The sequence below is a fragment of the Lepidochelys kempii genome, chromosome 8 (genome assembly GCF_965140265.1).
Source record: "Lepidochelys kempii isolate rLepKem1 chromosome 8, rLepKem1.hap2, whole genome shotgun sequence".
Taxonomy (NCBI): Eukaryota; Metazoa; Chordata; order Testudines; family Cheloniidae; genus Lepidochelys; species Lepidochelys kempii.
This window is the reverse complement of record NC_133263.1, coordinates 79,056,341-79,075,088: the sequence shown is the minus strand read 5'-3', so window position 1 is coordinate 79,075,088 and position 18,748 is coordinate 79,056,341. Positions and strand designations below refer to the sequence as shown.

Below are 18,748 nucleotides of genomic sequence, written 5' to 3'. Positions count from 1 at the left end.
GAGAAAGAGGAGAAAGGAAAAGGTGGTACTAGGAAGCTTGCTTTGGGCAATATTTTGAACCTGTGATTTAATCTAATTTTGGTGGTTTCTAGCAACAAACACCACAATGTGAAAATGGTCCTGACCATGGGACCAGACCTCCATTTGGACACTATAAAATTTATAACATGGGTCTGTTATACAGATCACCCTCATTTTCTTTTTGAAAAATTGCAGGCAGATTCCCAGTGTTCAGAGCAGACTCCACTTAGGGCAAAAATGCACAGTCCACACTTACCAAGATGAACATGCTGGTACCTGTAGATTTCCATGAGCACCTCTGTTCAGAATAAAATGGAGTATTGCATGCCACGGTCTGTAGTCTTAGCAAAGACAGCACCTACAAGGTGGCTGAAAATTTGATCAAAATGGAGTGTAGCATGCTGAAACCTGTAGTCGGGATTCTTTGTGTTGTCTGGAATTTATCTTGGAATCCACACTGTGCTGCAGAATTGTGCTCTAGAATCTAAGGTTTTATTTTTAAAATATTATGTTTCTAGTCCCGGTGGTTGCAAAAAAAAAGCTTGAAAATGTTAATCTGATGTAAGATGATGCATTGCAGTCTTCCTGAATCTACAGTCACCCAGAAACTATAACTCAGAGATGTGTACACTGCTCCCTGCTTCCAGTGAGATGATTGAGACCTAAATATGGCATTTTAAATGTCAACATTTTTACATTGCTGATAATTTTAGCAGAAACATCTAACTGATGTTCCACAGTCTCTAACTGCCTCCCTGTGTCCCCTCAGGTGGCAAAACCCATTGAGCCCCTAACAAGGTCCTGATTCAGGAAAGCATTTAAGCATATGTTTGACTGGTGTGGAACAACTCACATGCTCAGATGCTTGCTTGGATCAGGGCCTCAATTGCCAAAAATTCTAGCTTAATTCCAAACAACTTCTGTAATGCACTTATACGTTGTCAGATCATATATTTGGGGGCATATCGAAAACTGTGTACTGCAGATTACATGAAGTTAATCAAAATAAACAACACAAGGGCTTCTGAACAGATTTGATCATTCTTAGCTGTTACTGTTAACAATTTTTTTTTTTCCAAACAGGAATGTGCTTTTTAAGTTGCCAGTGTCCCTTTAATTTAGATCTGGTGACACAGACAACAAAATAATAAAGTACGTTTTTGATACTTTGCTGGTACTGTTTTGTTCTGTAGATGTACATTTGATGATTCAGTATTTTTAAATTGTAATAAATCAGTTTCAAATTAGTAATACACACAGACATGACCTTAAATGGTTCAATTAGGCCACTAATTAATCTTTCTTCCTTCTCAGTTTAGACAGCATCCCTTTCATTGCTCATAACTAATCACCTTTCTCTTTCTGTGGCACCCGGCAACTTTGTGGATTTGTTTCATAATTCTACTTTTTTCGGTCCATTAAACAATTAGGAGAACATTCTGATCTTCATTTTTCTTCTGAGAGTCTAAGGACTGCACATCGGTTCCATGATGACAATTAATCTGTAAAATATCTAACACAAAGTTGTCAAACAATGTCTGCGTGGACATTACCGGTTAATATATGATCTTGTTCTGACAATTTGTGCTGAAAATTGACTCCTCATAGTTTATGAAAGATTGTAGATAGTTAAATCACATGTATCTGTGGACATAACCAGCCCATAGATAAAATATCTGGTTTATTTAATACCGGGGTTTGTACATTATATTATGTTTTCAATAATTATTCTTTGTATACATGTTTTGTACACTCTGCTGTTATTTTTCAAGTTTAGTGTTCAGGTATTTAGTTAATGAACATCACTATGAAAATATTGCATTTGGGTATTTATATGTATATGTAATGGAGTCCTACTCTTATGCAGTATAAGAACTTAGAGAGAGCTCTCTGTGAGGATAGGAACTGAACATGGACAAAACATTTCTGCTTGACATTAAAAATTAAACTCTTGGCCTCTTCTGAAAAATTCACAGAGCAAGATTCTTATTTGAATTGTAAGCTCCCCTGGGCAGGAGACATTTCTTTTTCTGTGTTTTGTACATTGTTGACCATACTGTCAGTGTTTAACAAAAAGTGACTAACAAAATGTTATTCAAGTAATAGTGGAAGTTGTACTTAACTTGGTAGAATAGCTACTTGGCAAGGCTGATAGTACCTACTATGGTTTGTGCTACATTTTTCTAAGAGAAGGTGAGACAGCATAGTCTAGTACGGGGTGGCCAATCTATGGCTTAGGAGCCACATGTGGCTCTTCAGAAGTTAATATGTGGTTCCTTGTATAGGCAACTCCAGGGCTGGAGCAATAGGTGCCAACTTTCCAATGTGCCAGAGGGTGTTCACTGCTCAACCCCTGGCTCTGCCACAGGTCCTGCCCCCACTCCACCCTTCTCACCCGCTCCCCTGAGCCTGCCATGCCCTCGCTGCTCCCCCCAGAGCCTCCTGCATGCCACGAAACAGCTGATCGGGAGGTGTGGGGAGGGAGAGAGAAGCGTTGATCAGCGGGGCTGCCAGTGGATGGGAGGTGCTGGGAGCGGGGACAGAGGAACCGATGGGGGACTGCTGACGTATTACTGTGGCTCTTTGGCAATGTACCTTGGTAAATTCTGGCTTCTTCTCAGGCTCAGGTTGGCCACCCCGGTCTAGTGGCTACTGTTCAGGAATGAGAATCAGGAGACCTCATTTTTAGTTCTTACTCTGTCACTGGCTCAACTCTGTGAGCTGAGGCAAGTCACTGAGGGCCAGATTTTCAAAAGTGTCCTCGAAGTTTGGGTGCCTTGCTTTTTTAGTTTTTTATCTAAGACACTACTGTATCTAAAGTTAGGAAACCAAATATGTAGGTGTCCAAAGCAGAGGCAAGTCCTGAAAATGTTAGCTTTAGCTTATACTTTAAGGACCAATAGTTTACAGGAGATCCCAGCATAATACCAAAGTGAATGTTATAATATTTTAGAGACTTTGATTCATGTCAGCTACCCACAGGGGCTCATAAAGGTTAAGGCCTTGATTCTCCACTGCGCTGCACTTTGTACAGTCACATACCTCTGAGTAATATGTTGCTAAATCAAAATGGTAGCATTTTACATCCACTTTGCACCGATGTAAATGGTAGGGGCCTGGTTCTGTTTCCAGTGAAATCTATAGAAGTTTTGCTGTTGAATTCAGTAGGAATAAGATCAGGCCCTAATAGCGTCCTAACTACAGACAAATGCATACCTAGAGAATGAAAAATTTTGAGTCAGAACTGATGTATTGTTTGTGAGATTATAAAAGAAGGCTAATTAGATTTTTTTTTCTAACTATATTGTAATAAATGTATGTCCATCTTTCTCCCAGCTGGTACCTAAGCAGCCTCTGTGGGTTCCAGATTTGATCTCCATCACTCAACTCAGTTACATTTCACATTCCCACCCATCCCTGTAATCTTCCTGCCAACCCCTCACATGTCTGTATGACCTCTCAGTTGTATAAAGGATAAAGGGGGAAGAATTAAGTAGACTGGAGAGATTTTTAAAATTTATTTTAAAGAGATTTGTTTGTAAACTCTTTCTCTCAGCACAGTAGCTTTAAAGTCAAACAAAAGAATGGAACACATGGATGTCTTATACACTAATATGCTTTGTAAATTACTTTCCTAAAAAGAGTCATGTGATTAATCTCAGCTATTTCAGTGTTTCCTCTATTCGTATGACTTATGGTTTTGATTACTCACTAGAAACAAATCAAAATTTCCAATCCGGATTCATTTCAATATTGAATAAGGAAGTGGTGAAGTAAAGTGACTGTACTAAATATTCAATGATTCATTTTGTCCTCCAATTAATTTTCAGAATTACTGTCTGCTTTGTGTTGGAAAACATTCTCTCTTTCATCCAGAGGCTTCAAGCTTCTGGCTCAAGTTAGAGCAGTGACAGGATCCCTTTGTAGGAACAGGACCACAGACGGTGCCAGTGGGCAACAGTTGTTTTAAATGTACAATGATATGGATCAGTAGTGACTTTCTGTGTACTTGCATTTGACAATCTTGCACCTTCCTTTATGGTGTGCCATGTAGGATTTTTTTGTAGTACTGTGCTTGGAGGTTTTGACAACATTTTCTCTATCTTTTTAGCCCAATCTTTAGCATAATATGCCCATAAAGATAGATTGCCTTTCTTCTCGTCTTTTGGAGCAGCATACAATCATTCTAATTAGACGGTCCCAACACATTTTTAAAAACACAGAAGTTAATATGTGTCTCAGAACTGTAAGATAAGCACGTTACTCCCTGCAAAGTCTGGGTGCAAGAATATAGGCAGGCAAGAATCAATGAGTACATTATATGCACAACATAAATATATTTATAGAAAAGCAGTTGGAAAGTGAGTTTAGTTGTACATTAGCAATCTTCAGTAGAAATGGTTATGAACAAGTTTCATGATATCAAATTAAGATTGAGTAAACATACGGTAAAACCTTGAATCCTTTCACTTTAGAGTCATTCCATGTAAAATTAGTAAATATGTTTCTTCTCAGGTTGTGATTCAATTGCAAGTCCTTGTTAATTCTCATAAAATGGCAGCTCCAGAACTGCAGTGGTTTCAGAGTTCTGGAATGTTAACTGATCTTGTGCGAGTGCGGTTATGACTTATGGTAAAAGAAGGTGGTTTATATTTATACAACTCATGAATGGATTTAAGCCAGGGACCATATTTGCACTAATCAGTAATGATTAACAAATTCTTAAATGCAGGTGTTGCCCATCACCTGTCATTCCCATGCTCTGGTAAAAGAGGAAAATGATAGTTTTCTATCTTGTTCATGGTGAAACAGAAAATGGGTGGGGTGGAATCCCAAACACTGTAAAAAAAAAAAAAAAAAAAAAGAATTACAGTTAACCCTGACCTGACTCCCATTGAAGTCAATGACAAAATATATATTAATTTCAGTAGCCGCTAGATTAGGTCCCAAATCTAGTATAATAGATGACCACTTCTACCTCTCTTTGCTAGTGGCTGCCTCCAAATTAAAATTTTACATGTTCTGACTGTGTAGAGCTGAATATGATATTTGATTTCTTATTCCTTCTAGAATGATTTGAGAGTAGTGGCATAAAAAAGAGAAGCACCAAGTTTCTCAATGTGGGGAGGAAAGATATTAAACTAAAAGTTAGGATGGTCCTTTAAGTTGCAACACACACATCTAGACTTATTTCTTTTCACATTCAAACTAGGGCTGTTGATTAATCGTAGTTAACTTACGCAATTAAAAATATTAATCTTGATTTAAAAAATTAATCATGATTAATCGCAGTTTTAATTGGACTGTTAAACGATAGAATACCCATTGAAATTTATTAAATATTTTTGGATGTTTTTCTACATTATCAAATATATTGATTTCAATTACAACACAGAATATAAAATGTACACTGCTCACTTTATATTGTTTTTATTATAAATATTTGCACTGCAAAAATGATAAAGTATTTTTCAATTCACCTCATACAAGTACTGTAGTGCAATCTTTTTATCGTGAAAGTGCAATTTACAAATGTAGATTTTTTTTGTTACCTAATTGCACTCAAAAACAAAATAATGTAAAACTTTAGAGGCTACAAGTCCACTCACTCCTACTTACGTTCAGCCACTTGCTAACACAAACATGTTTGTTTACATTTACCAGAGATAATGCTCCCACTTCTTATTTACAATATCACCAGAAAGTGAGAAGAGGCATTCACATGGGACTTTTGTAGCCAGCACGACAAGGTATCTATGTGCCAGCTATGCTTAACATTCATATGCCCCTTCATGATTCAACCACTATTCTAGAGGACATGCTTCCATGCTGATGATGCTCGTTAAAAATATAATGCGTTAATTAAATTTGAGACTGAACTCCTTGGGGGAGAATTGTGTGTCTCTGGGTCTGTTTTACCCGCATTCTGCCATATATTTCATGTTATAGACGTCTCGGATGATGACTCAGCACATGTTCATTTCAAGAACACTTTCGCTGCAGATTTGACAAACACAAAGAAGGTACCAATGTGAGATTTCTACAGCACTTGACCCAAGGTTTAAGAATCTGAAGTGCCTTCCAAAATCTGAGAGGGATGAGGTGTGGAGCATGTTTTCAGAAGTCTTAAAAAAGCAACACTCCAATATGGAAACTACAGAACCTGAACCACCAAAAAAGAAAATCGACCTTCTGCTGGTGGCATTTGACTCAGTCGATCTGCACTGCTTTGGATTGTTATCGAGCAGAACCTGTCTGCAGCATGGACCCATGTCCTCTGGAATGTTGGTTGAAGCGCAAAGGGACATATGAATCTTTAGCGCATCTGGCACGTAAATATCTTACGATGCTGGCTACAACAGTGCCATGCGAACACCCGTTCTCACTTTCAGGTGACATTGTGATCAAGAAGCAGGCAGCATTATCTCCTGCAAATGTAAACAAACTTGTTTGTCTGAGCGATTGGCTGAACACAAAATAGGACAGAGTTGACTTGTAGGCTGTAAAGTTTTACATTTTTTTTAATGCATTTTTTTTTGTATATAATTCTACATTTGTAAGTTCAACTTTCATGATAAAGAGATTGCACTACAGTACTTGTATTAGGTGAATTGAAAAAAACTTGGTTTTTACAGTATAAATATTTGTAATAAAAATAAATATAAGGTGAGCACTGTAGACTTTGTATTCTGTGTTATAATTGAAATCAATATATTTGAAAATGTGGAAAACATCCACAAATATTTAAATAAATGGTATTCTATTATTAACAGTGTGATTAATCATGATTAATTTTTTTAATTGCTTGACAGCCCTAGTACAAACCATTTTAGGCTTCTTAAAATACCTTCTTTAAATTTTTCCCCTGGGGAGTCTCTGATTCTCTGGTATTGTTTTGTTTTATTTAAATCTCACCTACCTTCAGTCTCAGGTCCTTTGTGGTGAATATGGTATCTGTCCAAAGGACGCTGGAGGGACCTCCCTTTTGGGCTCATCAGTGATTCTCTGGTAATAAGTGTTGTATCATGGCCTGCCCCATGATATGAGTGCATGGCCTTTCTTTTATTTCTATTACTATTGTGGTAACGTCCAAAATATACTAGGTGCTGTGCAACCACTTATGACAATATGGTCCTTTTCCCAATTAGTTTACATTCCTAAAAACTAGTTTCAAATTTGTATTCCCACATTATAGAGACTTGTGGCACAATGCAACTGCCACTCCAGCCTTCATTACTTATGCTTAAATCTTCTGGTTGTTCACTAATAATATCTGACCTAAGAAAGCCTGGACCAATCTGGTTGTAAAAATTGCTAGTTAATTGGATGCTGGGTGTATATTCTCCACATGATGGTGCTGCAACTGTGTTTCACGTTTTTGTTTGGTCTTGTCTTGTCTGGCCCATACTGCTGGCAGGATTTTATGTTTATATCAAGCAGAATAGACCCTTCTTACAACCTGTGATCTCTGCTATTCTAATTGGTTTTTAATGTTATAATAATTTTCATTATACAGATGAAAAGCTCTGTTGGACTATTTCAGTGGAAAAGAAGGCAGAAGCAGAAAGCTGTTTTCTTGAGATTCTTTTATGTATTATGACTATGGTGACCACTCTGAAGCAGAAAAAAAGAGCCTGTATACTTTTTTCCTAAACCCTCTCTCCTATCCTTTGAGAGGGAGAAGTGGGAGGGAAGAAGGAGAATGAAATAAGCCAGACAGCCACTGGTTGAGCCTCCAGATGTGTGTAGAGAATAATGAAGTCAAAGAAGAAATGTGTGTGACTGTATGTTGTAACTAATTGTACAGTTGTTCAAGTTTGCCCTTAATGGTGTCAAACTAAAAAGTCAGTTGAGGCAAGTGGCCAATTACTCTGGATTTGCAGTGGTGGGAATGAGAACAGAATCTGGGCCTACAGCTTTTTCCCACATTCAGCCTCATGTGGGATTTGTGGATATTTTAAGGTTGAGGTCCCAGGCTAGACTGAAGGAAAACAGCGCTGGAACTGTCCAGCAATTGAAATGCCATGGACTGTTAATTGACAAAGAGGAAAAAATGATGAATATTTACAAATCCCTACTTTTCCTCTGTGGTAAAGAAAACTGTGGTCAGGGAATGGCATATCATTTAACTGGTCATTGTATCCTCTCTGATATTATTTTCACTGTACTGGAATTTGCTCCCGTGGAACTGGAATCCTTCAAAGATGATTGTTGCCTGTCTTCAAGAAGTTTAGGTGAGAGGAAGGAGTGAGACACTGAAAACTGTAGGTAGCACAGTTTTATTCATTTTGAGCTGTGTTGAGATAGTAGCACCAACAGATTCTAGTTAGAGTAAAAATACAGATAAATATCTCTTTGGTAATACTCTGTACATTACTTCTGACAAAAATGCTGTGTGCAGCTATGCTCCTGCCTATGTTTAAAAACACCGGGACAAATAATGGTACTCCACATGTTCCATGAAGACTGTAGCAAAAGTACACAGCTTTGTTTGTGTGTGAAACCTACTCTCACCATAACAACAAGGAGTCTGGTGGCATCTTAAAGACTAACAGATTTATTTGGGCATAAGCTTTCATGGGTAAAAAAACACTTCTTCAGATGCATGGCGTGAAAATTACAGATGCAGGCATTATATACGGACATATGAAGAGAGGGGAGTTACCTCACAAGTGGAGAACCAGCGTTGAAAGGGCCAATTCAATCAAGATGGATGTAGTCCCTGTAGCAAACCTCATTGCCTGCTCTGTCCCCATATCTACTCTAGCGACACCGTCAGAGGACCCAACCACATCAGCCACACCATCAGAGGCTCATTCACCTGCACGTCTACTAATGTGATATATGCCATCATGTGCCAGCAATGCTCCTCTGCCATGTACATTGGCCAAACTGGACAGTCCCTACGTAAAAGAATAAATGGACACAAATCGGACATCAGAAACGGTAACATACAAAAGCCAGAAGGAGAACACTTCAATCTTCCTGGACGTTCTGTAACAGACTTAAAAGTAGCTATACTTGAACAAAAAAATGTCAGAAACAGACTTCAAAGAGAAACTGCAGAACTAAAATTCATTTGCAAATTTAATACCATTAATTTGGGCTTGAATAGGAACTGGGAGTGGCTAGCTCATTACAAAAGCAGCTTTGCCTCTCCTGGAATTGACACCTCCTCATCAATTATTGGGAGTGGACTACATCCACCCTGATCAAACTGGCCCTGTCAACAATGGTTCTCCACTTGTGAGTTAACTCCCTTCTCTTCATATGTCAGTATTTAACGCCTGCATCTGTAATTTTCACACCATGCATCTGAAGAAGTGTTTTTTTACCCACGAAAGCTTATGCCCAAATAAATCTGTTAGTCTTTAAGGTGCCATTGGACTCCTTGTTGTTTTTGTGGATACAGTCTAATACAGCTACCCCCGGTACTTCACTACTCTCACCTTGTTATTTACCTTTTTAATTATTCAGCCCTGGAACAATCAATATTATAACTAGTCTACGAAGGACTTATCTACACAGCATAGCAGTGTGCACGAGAGGATATAATTTCTAAACTGTACTGCGTTGCACGCTAACTGGCCAATATAGACGCTCCTGGCGCACATTAAAAGTTCCCTAGTGACCGCCCTACCTTAATGCACTATGGAATTTTTACTGCCAGTTAGTGCACAGCACACTGGTGTGCTTTAAAAATCACACCCCTCTAGCGCACATTGCTGTGCTGTGTGGACATGCCCTAAAACAGAAGCAGCAGCACTTTCCAACTATAAGATGCCACGTCAAAAGTACAGTAAGTTTGGGACATAAATGTTTGGACAGTGCCTTTAGACATGGACGAAAAAGACTTTAATGATAAGCTGCATAAATGTAAGCCTTGGCCAAAATTCTCATTTTGGCCAGCGGCAAACTTGACCCTTTGATTACAATATATTAATGCTATATATAATATCTTTCCAGACAGAAATCTGAAAAATGTTAGAAAGTCCAAAATCCAGCAAGACCTCTGAACTAAGTCCCAAAGGTTCAGTAAAGAAACTTAAAATTAAAGAACAAACCAAAGCTAAAGGATCAGCCAAAGGCAAGCGAAAACAGCTTGGTATGTATAATACTACAGCGGTAAAGAAAGATGTTGCCTAGATTTACATGGCAGCTACTTACATTGCTTGGGCTAAATGTTACAACATTAAAACTCACTAATTTGCACCAATGACTGGGAGACCTGTTATGAATTACTACAATTTTGTGAATTAGCAAGTAAGTGATCAAAACACAAGCACCATGGACGTTACATCACACAATTGACTATATTCATTTAGAAAAATATAGTTTAGATATACTATGTGGCCTACTGGATAGAGCACTGGACTGGGACTCAGACAACCTATTTTCTATTCCCAGCTCTGCCACTGGGCTGAGGGTGACCTTAGCCATGTAACATGACCGCTCTCTGACTCAGTTTCCCCAACTATAATGTGGGGATAATGATGCTTATCTCGTTGTAATGCATTTTGAGATCTACCAATGAAAAGCATATGAGAGCTAAGTGTGATTGATTATTATTGCTTTACAATGAAGACAGAGGTTTAAGTACAGGAAAATACTGAGGTATCTCAGGTGCCAATGTGCAGAAAATGTTCAGTGTTGAATATATAATAGTGAACACCATCAATGTACTATCATTTTTTAAAAATATTATGAAGTCTCACTGTAATAACATGTAACTTTACTGGACTGCTCTGGTATTATAACTCAACTGAGAAGTGGGGAGAGAGAGTTAGCAAAGTGCAGGTTAGTGAGGCTCTCCTGTGTATTGTAAGGAACGAGTTTCTTCAGTGGTTTAGGCAAATTCACCCAAGAGGTCACAATGTGCTATCAAGGTGACATCGAAATTGGACTCCGTGCGCTGCTGCTCTGCTCTAAGGGGAGCAGGGCTGGAATCATGTCTGGAGAGGGCCAACTGATCACAGCAGAAACCAGAAAGGAAACACACCTCAGTGAATGGTATCAATAAAAACCTCTTCAGTTAAAACAATTATCAATACTATCAACAACAGGTCAGCACCCCAGGCTAGGTATGGACCAGGGTCAGTTCACGAGTGTAGACTGGAGGCCTATGTCCCCAGCCCAGGAAGGACTGAAACCACAGCCAGAGTCTAGATCAGGGCCTTTTTCTCAGGGCTTCACTTGTTATTCAGACACAAAACTCACGAAGTAACACTGAACAAAGCTATTCCCCAGTCCTCCTTCTGGCCATCTGCCTGGGGCTATGTCTACACCTCAGAGCCTATGCCAGCACAGCTACATCAGCATATGCTGACCTACTCTCCAATGTAGACACAGCACACACCAACAGAAGGGGTTTTCCAACTGGAGTAGGAACACCACTCCCCAAACAGCATTAGCTATGCCGGCAGAAGCACTCTTCTGTCAACATAGCTGTGTCTACAGGTCTCTGGTCTGGTCCTTGGGATCTCTGGTTTCTTCAGTCAAGTGCTGAAGTGGCTCTTGGGCAGGAGCCTCCACCAAGTATCCTCTCTCCTCGGTAGTCAGCCTAGAATGAGCTGGGCTGCTCCCTTTTATACTCAGGCAGCAGTTGGAGCATGCCCATCATGTGGGGTTAACTCTTTCTTGCCTAGTGCAGGGTATGCAAATCCTGTCATACCCTCCCAATCACTGTCTAGTGAGTGCTGCGCAGCAGAGCAGACTGAATGCCAGACCATTAATCCCTTACTGTCCTGACTCATTGTAGGGTTTGTACACCATCACATAAGCTCAGGGATACCCAATGACCCCTGGAGCTCCGTACCCACTCCATCACTCTTTAGAAAGATGCAACATCTGCTCCTCTGAATACCAGCCAGCTCTACTGATCAAAGCGTTTAGGGGGACCTGACCATTTACCATCCCATTCAGTCAGGACCATTTCTGGGTGGCAAGTTGCCCAGGGGATGCTATCAGGTAGAGTGTAGTGACTGCATTTGTGCCACAAGGTGGGAGATTTCCTCTTTGGTGTCTTGAGCACCTGTTCACAATAAACATGAATTTTACATTTCTCTCAAAATTCAAAGAAATATCAATGCCTCCTTAAAACACATTTAGACACTCATTCTAATAGGATTCGGTAGTTTCTTTCGTAAAATCTAAGTTGAATAGAAAGTGTATTGTGCTGCCTCGTCACAGGTTAGATTTTATGCATTATAAAGAATGTGTTGCCATTTGTGTATGTTACCCTATCAAATTAAAGATTGTACAAGGATAACTAATGTATTAGAATTTTTTAAATGCCAACTTAACATCATGTTATTGTATTTCAGGTAAAAAAGATGAGGAAGTTGACATATCTATGGCTAGCATAGGTAAGTTCCATTATTGATCGGGATTTACAGTACCAATTTTAGAATATTGTACAGCATCCATAATCACTGAGGTTAATAATGTAGAAGAATAAGGAAAGATGAAGAAAAGTTTGCTGTGGATGAGAAAGAATTATGAAAGAGTACATCTGCCTGAACTAACTAGTAAAGTACAACTGTCTGATTAGCAGGCAGCTTGGTGTGGACTGTCGGGTAGGAATAGCTTTCCCAACCTAGAAGCCTGTGTTATCGGGAGTTGAAAAGAGGAGGCAGCTGCTTGTGCTGAAGAGAGCTGTGTACTGAAGGGGAGGTGAAGTGTATTTACAGGATGATATTATTGTAAATTACCTGCAGTCAAAAGAAAAACTTCAATATTTAAACCAAATATTTAGATTTCCTTCAATCATTGTTAAACCATTCTTAAATCTGGTTGGAAACTGATTTACAGTCCATTTCATTGGGGTCTACCATTACCAGCACCACAAGTAGGAGACTGTTTTAGCAAGGGAGTGGCTTGCAGAATTAGGCACAGAAATTCCAATTGCCATTTAAAAACTTCTAAAAGAATTCACATGATGTCAACCACTTCTTCCCTAGTGGATATTTTTACCCTTGGATATTGAGTAAGAGGAGTGCAATTTTTGTTTTTAATAAGTTATGTCTAGATATATTCACTTGTCTTAAATATTGTAGGATTTTTCACGCCTTTCTAGAACCCTCTTGTTATGCATTCTTTTGGACAGATTTTGCAGTTCTTGACCTCAGTTGAAAATTTGCCTGAGAAAAGACTACCCCGTCAGGCTCAATAGGTTACATTCTCAGTTGGATGTATTGGCATTTATTGGTGCGGCTTTCATGGCTAAAAGCAGTTGCACACCTGAGACATCTGAGGCAAATCAGAATATACTCATCAGAGGATTTTATAAAAAAAGACATAAATCACTCCTTTCCCCCGAATAGCATGATATTATTCTGTACTGTGTGCTGATGGATGGAGGTAAAATTACACAGTCTTAGAAGTTTCACCTAAACTTGGGTAAATTGTCTCTGCTTTTAATAAAGACAGAATATGTCTCGTCTTTCAGATGATATCAATGTTATGTTTATGATGTTCCTGGAAAGTCGTCAAGAGAAACAAATAAGAATTGTAGCTCCACCTAGTGGCGAACAATAGAAGAAAAAAATTGATATCCTTATGACTCAGTTTATACAGAATTATAGTAGTTGGAAATGCAAAAGATCCTATTGTCTAAACATACTATCTGTGCAGGAGTCTCATTCCTGGTTCTTAACTCCTTAGCATAAAACTAGCAAAATTCCCTTTGCTCTTTAGGGTTTGTTTGGCCCCTCAGGATAGTAGTATCAGGTTAAAGTGTGAACTGTGGGCACGGACATTATAATAGTACAATAAACAAACAGGAACCAATGTCCCCAAAACTAAGACTCTTCTAAAAGTCCACCACTACAATACAAGGCTCTTCCAAACAAATGGTACAACATTTGTGGTGTGCGGTAATAGAAGGGTTTCATTGGCACTCACTGAGGTTGACCTGCATAATTTATTTGTACCTTTACTACTCATGAATAATTTCATCATTCCAAAGTCATGCTGATAGTACCTGTTTACCGCCATGACCCATTTTATAGGTCTTTGATACATTATTTATATTTTTTTATATTTCAGTAGCATCCAAAATGTGTGAGGCACGGTATAGTCATATAGGAAGACATTAGTCAGAAGAGTTAACAATCGAAAAATTTTGCCTTGATGCTAAAAACTTTTACTCAGGAAAGCATCAGCTGGCAAAATTACTGATATGAGAAAGAATTTCAGGATCAGCTCTTAGTTTTGTATTATGATTTGGACTGGAATCCTTCAGGCAAAGAGATGTTATGATATAACCTATTATTCTGGTCATTGCTTTTAATTTTTAATTTAGTCTCAAAAACATAAGCAGTGGAAAAGACATTTTAAGTCATCCAGCCTGCTCTGCTGATGCAGGACAGTTGTCACAGTATATTCCCTAGTGTTCTGTCTAGAGTAGTTTTCATAAATTTTAAATGGACATTCATTATGTTCCATGTGACACTGAAACTGCATCAGGTTAAGAAAATGTTTTTCTGTTAACACTGAAGGAAAAGATATTTTGCAGCTGGTTCAAGCTTTTTGTTTTTTAAATCATCTGTTACCATTTGAGTGCAGTACAGCTGTTTTATTAGATGAGCTATCTGAAAAATCACCATTATTCTCAATTAGGACCTTTTGATACATAGAGAGAATTCCCTGACTAATTGCTTGGGTTTCCTTTCACTTTTCTATCAGATGGGGGGAATCTTCGCCTCCTTTCTGATAATTTCCACAATAAGGGGATTCCAAAAATATTATGGGTAGGGATAGGAAAGTTATATAGATTTTCCTCTGGGTACCAATCTGGTTAGTTGCACCCTGGGCATCAGTCCTGGACACCCCAAGCAACAAATCGTGAGGACTGATACACATGCATGTTGTGCTGTCCCTCTGCTCCCCCTGTCCATTCCATTCTTGGGAGCCAACTGGAGATTAAAATGGATGAAAATCCTGTTATCAGTGCACTATAGAGATGTGGATTTTTGTCCTGGTGGCTCACAGGAACAGAGCTGGCAAAGGGAGTGCAGGGAAGGCATGACATGCATGTGCCTGTCCATGATGTTGTTAGATGGAAAGTTCCTCAGTAGAGCAACTGGGGATTTTAGCACTGTGGCAGTCCTCATGCTGAACGGGTGGTAATTTTCTTCTCAGAGAGATGCTTTGCAAGAGGAAATGTAATTTCCTGGGCCTGTCAACCATGACATATCAAAATCTTGGCTGTATTTGTAGCATTGCAGCTGTGTACTAGGGTTGAGTGGGTCTGTGTCCTGACCACATCCTTCACTCCCTGGGGCAGCAGGGGCTGAGAGTGCTACAGAACAACATGCTCAATTCTTTAGGAGGAGTAAACTTCTCAAGTTGCTTCTTCGTAGTTGGCTCCTATAGCCAAAATGCTAGGCCAAAGAAGGATTCATGTCCTGGCCTCCTCATCCTGAAGGTGGGTTGGGGTTGTCACTGGAATAAGGTGCCTGACAGGGAGAACACAGATACTCTTGGAAACTCACACAAACATAAGTCCTTAAAAAATAAGCGATATTGAAAAGGAAAGCAGTGAAATGTTAATTAGCACTTGTGAAGCAAATAGACACAGGAATTGTGTGTGTGTGTGTGTGTTGTATGCATACTGCACAATGTTGTGTAATAGCCAGGAAGTCCAGGTAGAACACATCTTTCATATTGCAGAGTATAGGTAGGAATGGCTTAGTATTCCACTGATTTCAGTGGATGACTGCAGCAGAGCAGATGCAGTGGAGGACCTGCAGTGAAAGGGTTTAAAGGATAAATGTGGGATTTATCAAATATTACATATTAAATTATAGGCCTATTGGGAAATTTAGCTTCCTGGATGATAGAGATTAAAAAGGATTTATTGTTTTGTCAGTTCTAAAAGGATTAGGTTTGAGTTGACTTCTCAAAGCATGTTTACCAAGCTGATCAAGATCCCTATTTTAGATTTACCTACTTCATCTTAAAATAGACAAAAAGATGCCTGCTCCAGGTCTAGATTATCCTGACAAAATATACCATATAACAGGAAATAAAAAAACTCTGAAACATCAGCAAATCTCAAAAAAAACCCGCCCAGCCACCAAGAACATAACAAAACTAACCAGGCCCTTCAGGTCCCCAGAAACCTCCATTCTCTAAGCAGGTTTCAGCGTAGTTGAAAAGAAGCATTTTGCAGCTTGCCCTTAAGGTCAGCAGATGTGAGCTATGTCAGATCAAAGCTTACGGTTCTCTACGAAGAATGTCCTCTCAACAGCTCCCATTCTAATAAGTTAGGAGAGATCCAGCTTGAATGCCTTTGTAGTCTGCAACTATGGCAGTATTGCATGGCGAAAAAGGAGGTCTCTCAAATAGGCAAGGCTCAAACCAATTAGGCCTTTATAGGTTATAACCAACTATTTACATTCCATCCAAAGCCAACAAGCAGACAATGCGATTCAGGAAGCACCGGTGTCGCACAACAGTGCCCTTGCATTCGATTGGCAGCAGCAAGAAGCAGCAGATTTGGCCCCTCTGGCCCTCCATTTTGACACATAGAGTGATGAGGCCAAAACTGAGTGACTGGCACTGCAACCTGGTGCACGGGGTCAGGGCGCCAAACCTGAGTGAGCACACTGGGCAGTGGACCAGCCAGTGCTGCTCCTTCTTGCTGCTTCCATGCGGCTGGCTCCTATACCAGGGCTCCCCGCAGGGGCTTGTCTGGCTTTGTCCCACTTCCAGAAGCTTGTGTCCCCTCCCTCTCAAGGACTGGGAATGACACTACACCTGGGTGGACTGGGCTGGAAGGTAGGGGCTGAGCATGGTGCACACTTGGTGGGCTAGATGCTGGGGCCAGTGGCAGCAGTGGGGATGGCTCCACAGGGATTACCAGTGCGTACCATGTCAATTTCTGGAGGCACTCCTGGTGTCTCATACTCATGGTGAGCTACATCACCTAACAAGTGGGTCCACCATATTCTACATTAGCTTCAGCTTTTGAATGGATGTAAGGTGCAGCCCCATCCCATGTAGAACTTACTACAGTCATCCTATCTAGAAATAACAAAGGCATAGATTGTAGTGTGAAGGTTGGCTTTGAAGATACAGTCAGAGTTCTAGTCAATGTTCTTTGATTATCTAAAAGCAAATAGGAACCTAACAAGATTCACACTTTAGTAACAAATGATGGCTACATACTCTCAATCAAAGGGGCAGATATAATCTTTGTCATATGCTCTGGTTGTCTCCCTTGGCCAGTCATTGCCACCTCAGTTTTACCTGGTTTGAGTCTCAATCAGTTTGCTCTTATTCATAGAATCATAGAATATCAGGGTTGGAAGGGACCTCAGGAGGTCATCTAGTCCACCCCCTGCTCAAAGCAGGACCAATCCCCAATTTTTGCCCCAGATCCCAAATGGCCCCCTCAAGGATTGAACTCACAACCCTGGATTTAGCAGGCCAATGCTCAAACCACTGAGCTATCATGCTTCAATCTCACCCAGTAACTGAGAAATAGACTCAACTGCACACAAGACAGGATGAAATGGAGATGAGGGTCCTGATTTAGAAAAGCATCCCTGTTCAGGACAGTACATAAACCTGTGCTTAAAGTTAAGCATGGGCTTAATTGCTGTCCTGAATAGGGATGGACTCATGGACTTTCCTCAGTCAGGGCCATAGAGCTGGCAATCATTAAGTATATCGAAAGCATTTCAGTCCATGCCTCTTCAGTAACCCTCCTAATGGCCTCATGCACACTGAACAAGATGTATGAGGTGACAGAGAGGAAGTCTGCAGCACCCCGTGTGAGAACCCATGAGACAGAAGAGCAATTGCCTAACACTGGGTGCATGAAGCTAGCACATAGCAGCTCTGTCTAAACCCAGTTTGGTCTTCACATGAGTTAACAAAACCTCAATTAACTGTAGCAAAGACTGCTGGCAAACCTGACAATATCAGTATGGACACCCTGTCTTTATCCACTTCCTGAAGGCCATTGACCAATGCAAATATAATAGTCAAAGCCCTGAATGACAAGGGTTTAGGAAGTCAGAGGCATCAAGATACTATGAGTTGTCTTGCTGCAACCTTTTCCATAATCTCAAACAGATACAGTCACTAATTACGCACATTATCAGCATCTAGAGCTGGGTTTTGATCAGAGGACATATGCATGCTTCCTTAAGAGCACTTGGTCCTCTGTTCTCTTTCAAGGTAGATTGGCCATCTCCTGTAGCAAAGGACCAGTATTTCCCTACTGGCCATCACTAGCTAGAAATAAGACCAAAGTGCAGGTTGTGGAATGAAGTTTCCCCAGCATATTACTGAGCAACATTGAACAAAACTCAAGCAGAAAATACTGAGCACTTGTCCCCTCCATATATTACTGTAGTTTTATAGATGCAGATGTTTTGGTCTGAATACTGTAAATTTTATCCACAGTGATACAAGATTTCCACTCTCCAGGAAGGATTCTCTTCAGCCAAAGAATAGACATAACTTAGATTTTCCAGGCTATCCACCATGTTAAAGAAATCAGCTGATCATTATTTTGTGAATGCTAGATTAGCAGCAAGTAAATGTTTCTTTGCCATCCACACAGCCAACTCCTAGCACAAAACTTCTGCCTTAGTATAGCATAGGATGACTGTGAATTTATTCTTCTGTTTTCTTGAAATATTTTATTTTAAATAACATATATTGATTATGCAAAATGTGTTAGGCGCAGGCTTTTACAACATGAAAACAATGT

The 18,748-nt window shown here is 39.8% G+C and overlaps 1 protein-coding gene across 5 annotated transcripts in view; it reads left to right on the top strand.

Annotated features, from left to right (window-relative positions):
* The window catches only part of DNAI3 (dynein axonemal intermediate chain 3), a 55,674-nt gene that overhangs the window by 562 nt on the left and 36,364 nt on the right, over positions 1-18,748 (top strand). For 3 of the 5 annotated variants that reach the window (XR_012160430.1, XR_012160427.1, XM_073357196.1), the window contains exons 2-3: positions 9,988-10,126; positions 12,345-12,386. Coding sequence is in view for 1 of the 5 variants with exons in the window: in XM_073357196.1 (XP_073213297.1) it covers positions 10,003-10,126; positions 12,345-12,386 (166 nt within the window). In the remaining 4 variants the exon portion in view is untranslated. Of the gene's footprint in view, positions 1-8,016; positions 8,256-9,987; positions 10,127-12,344; positions 12,387-18,748 lie in introns of those variants that run through there. The other 2 variants (XR_012160428.1, XR_012160429.1) reach the window with 2 other exon arrangements.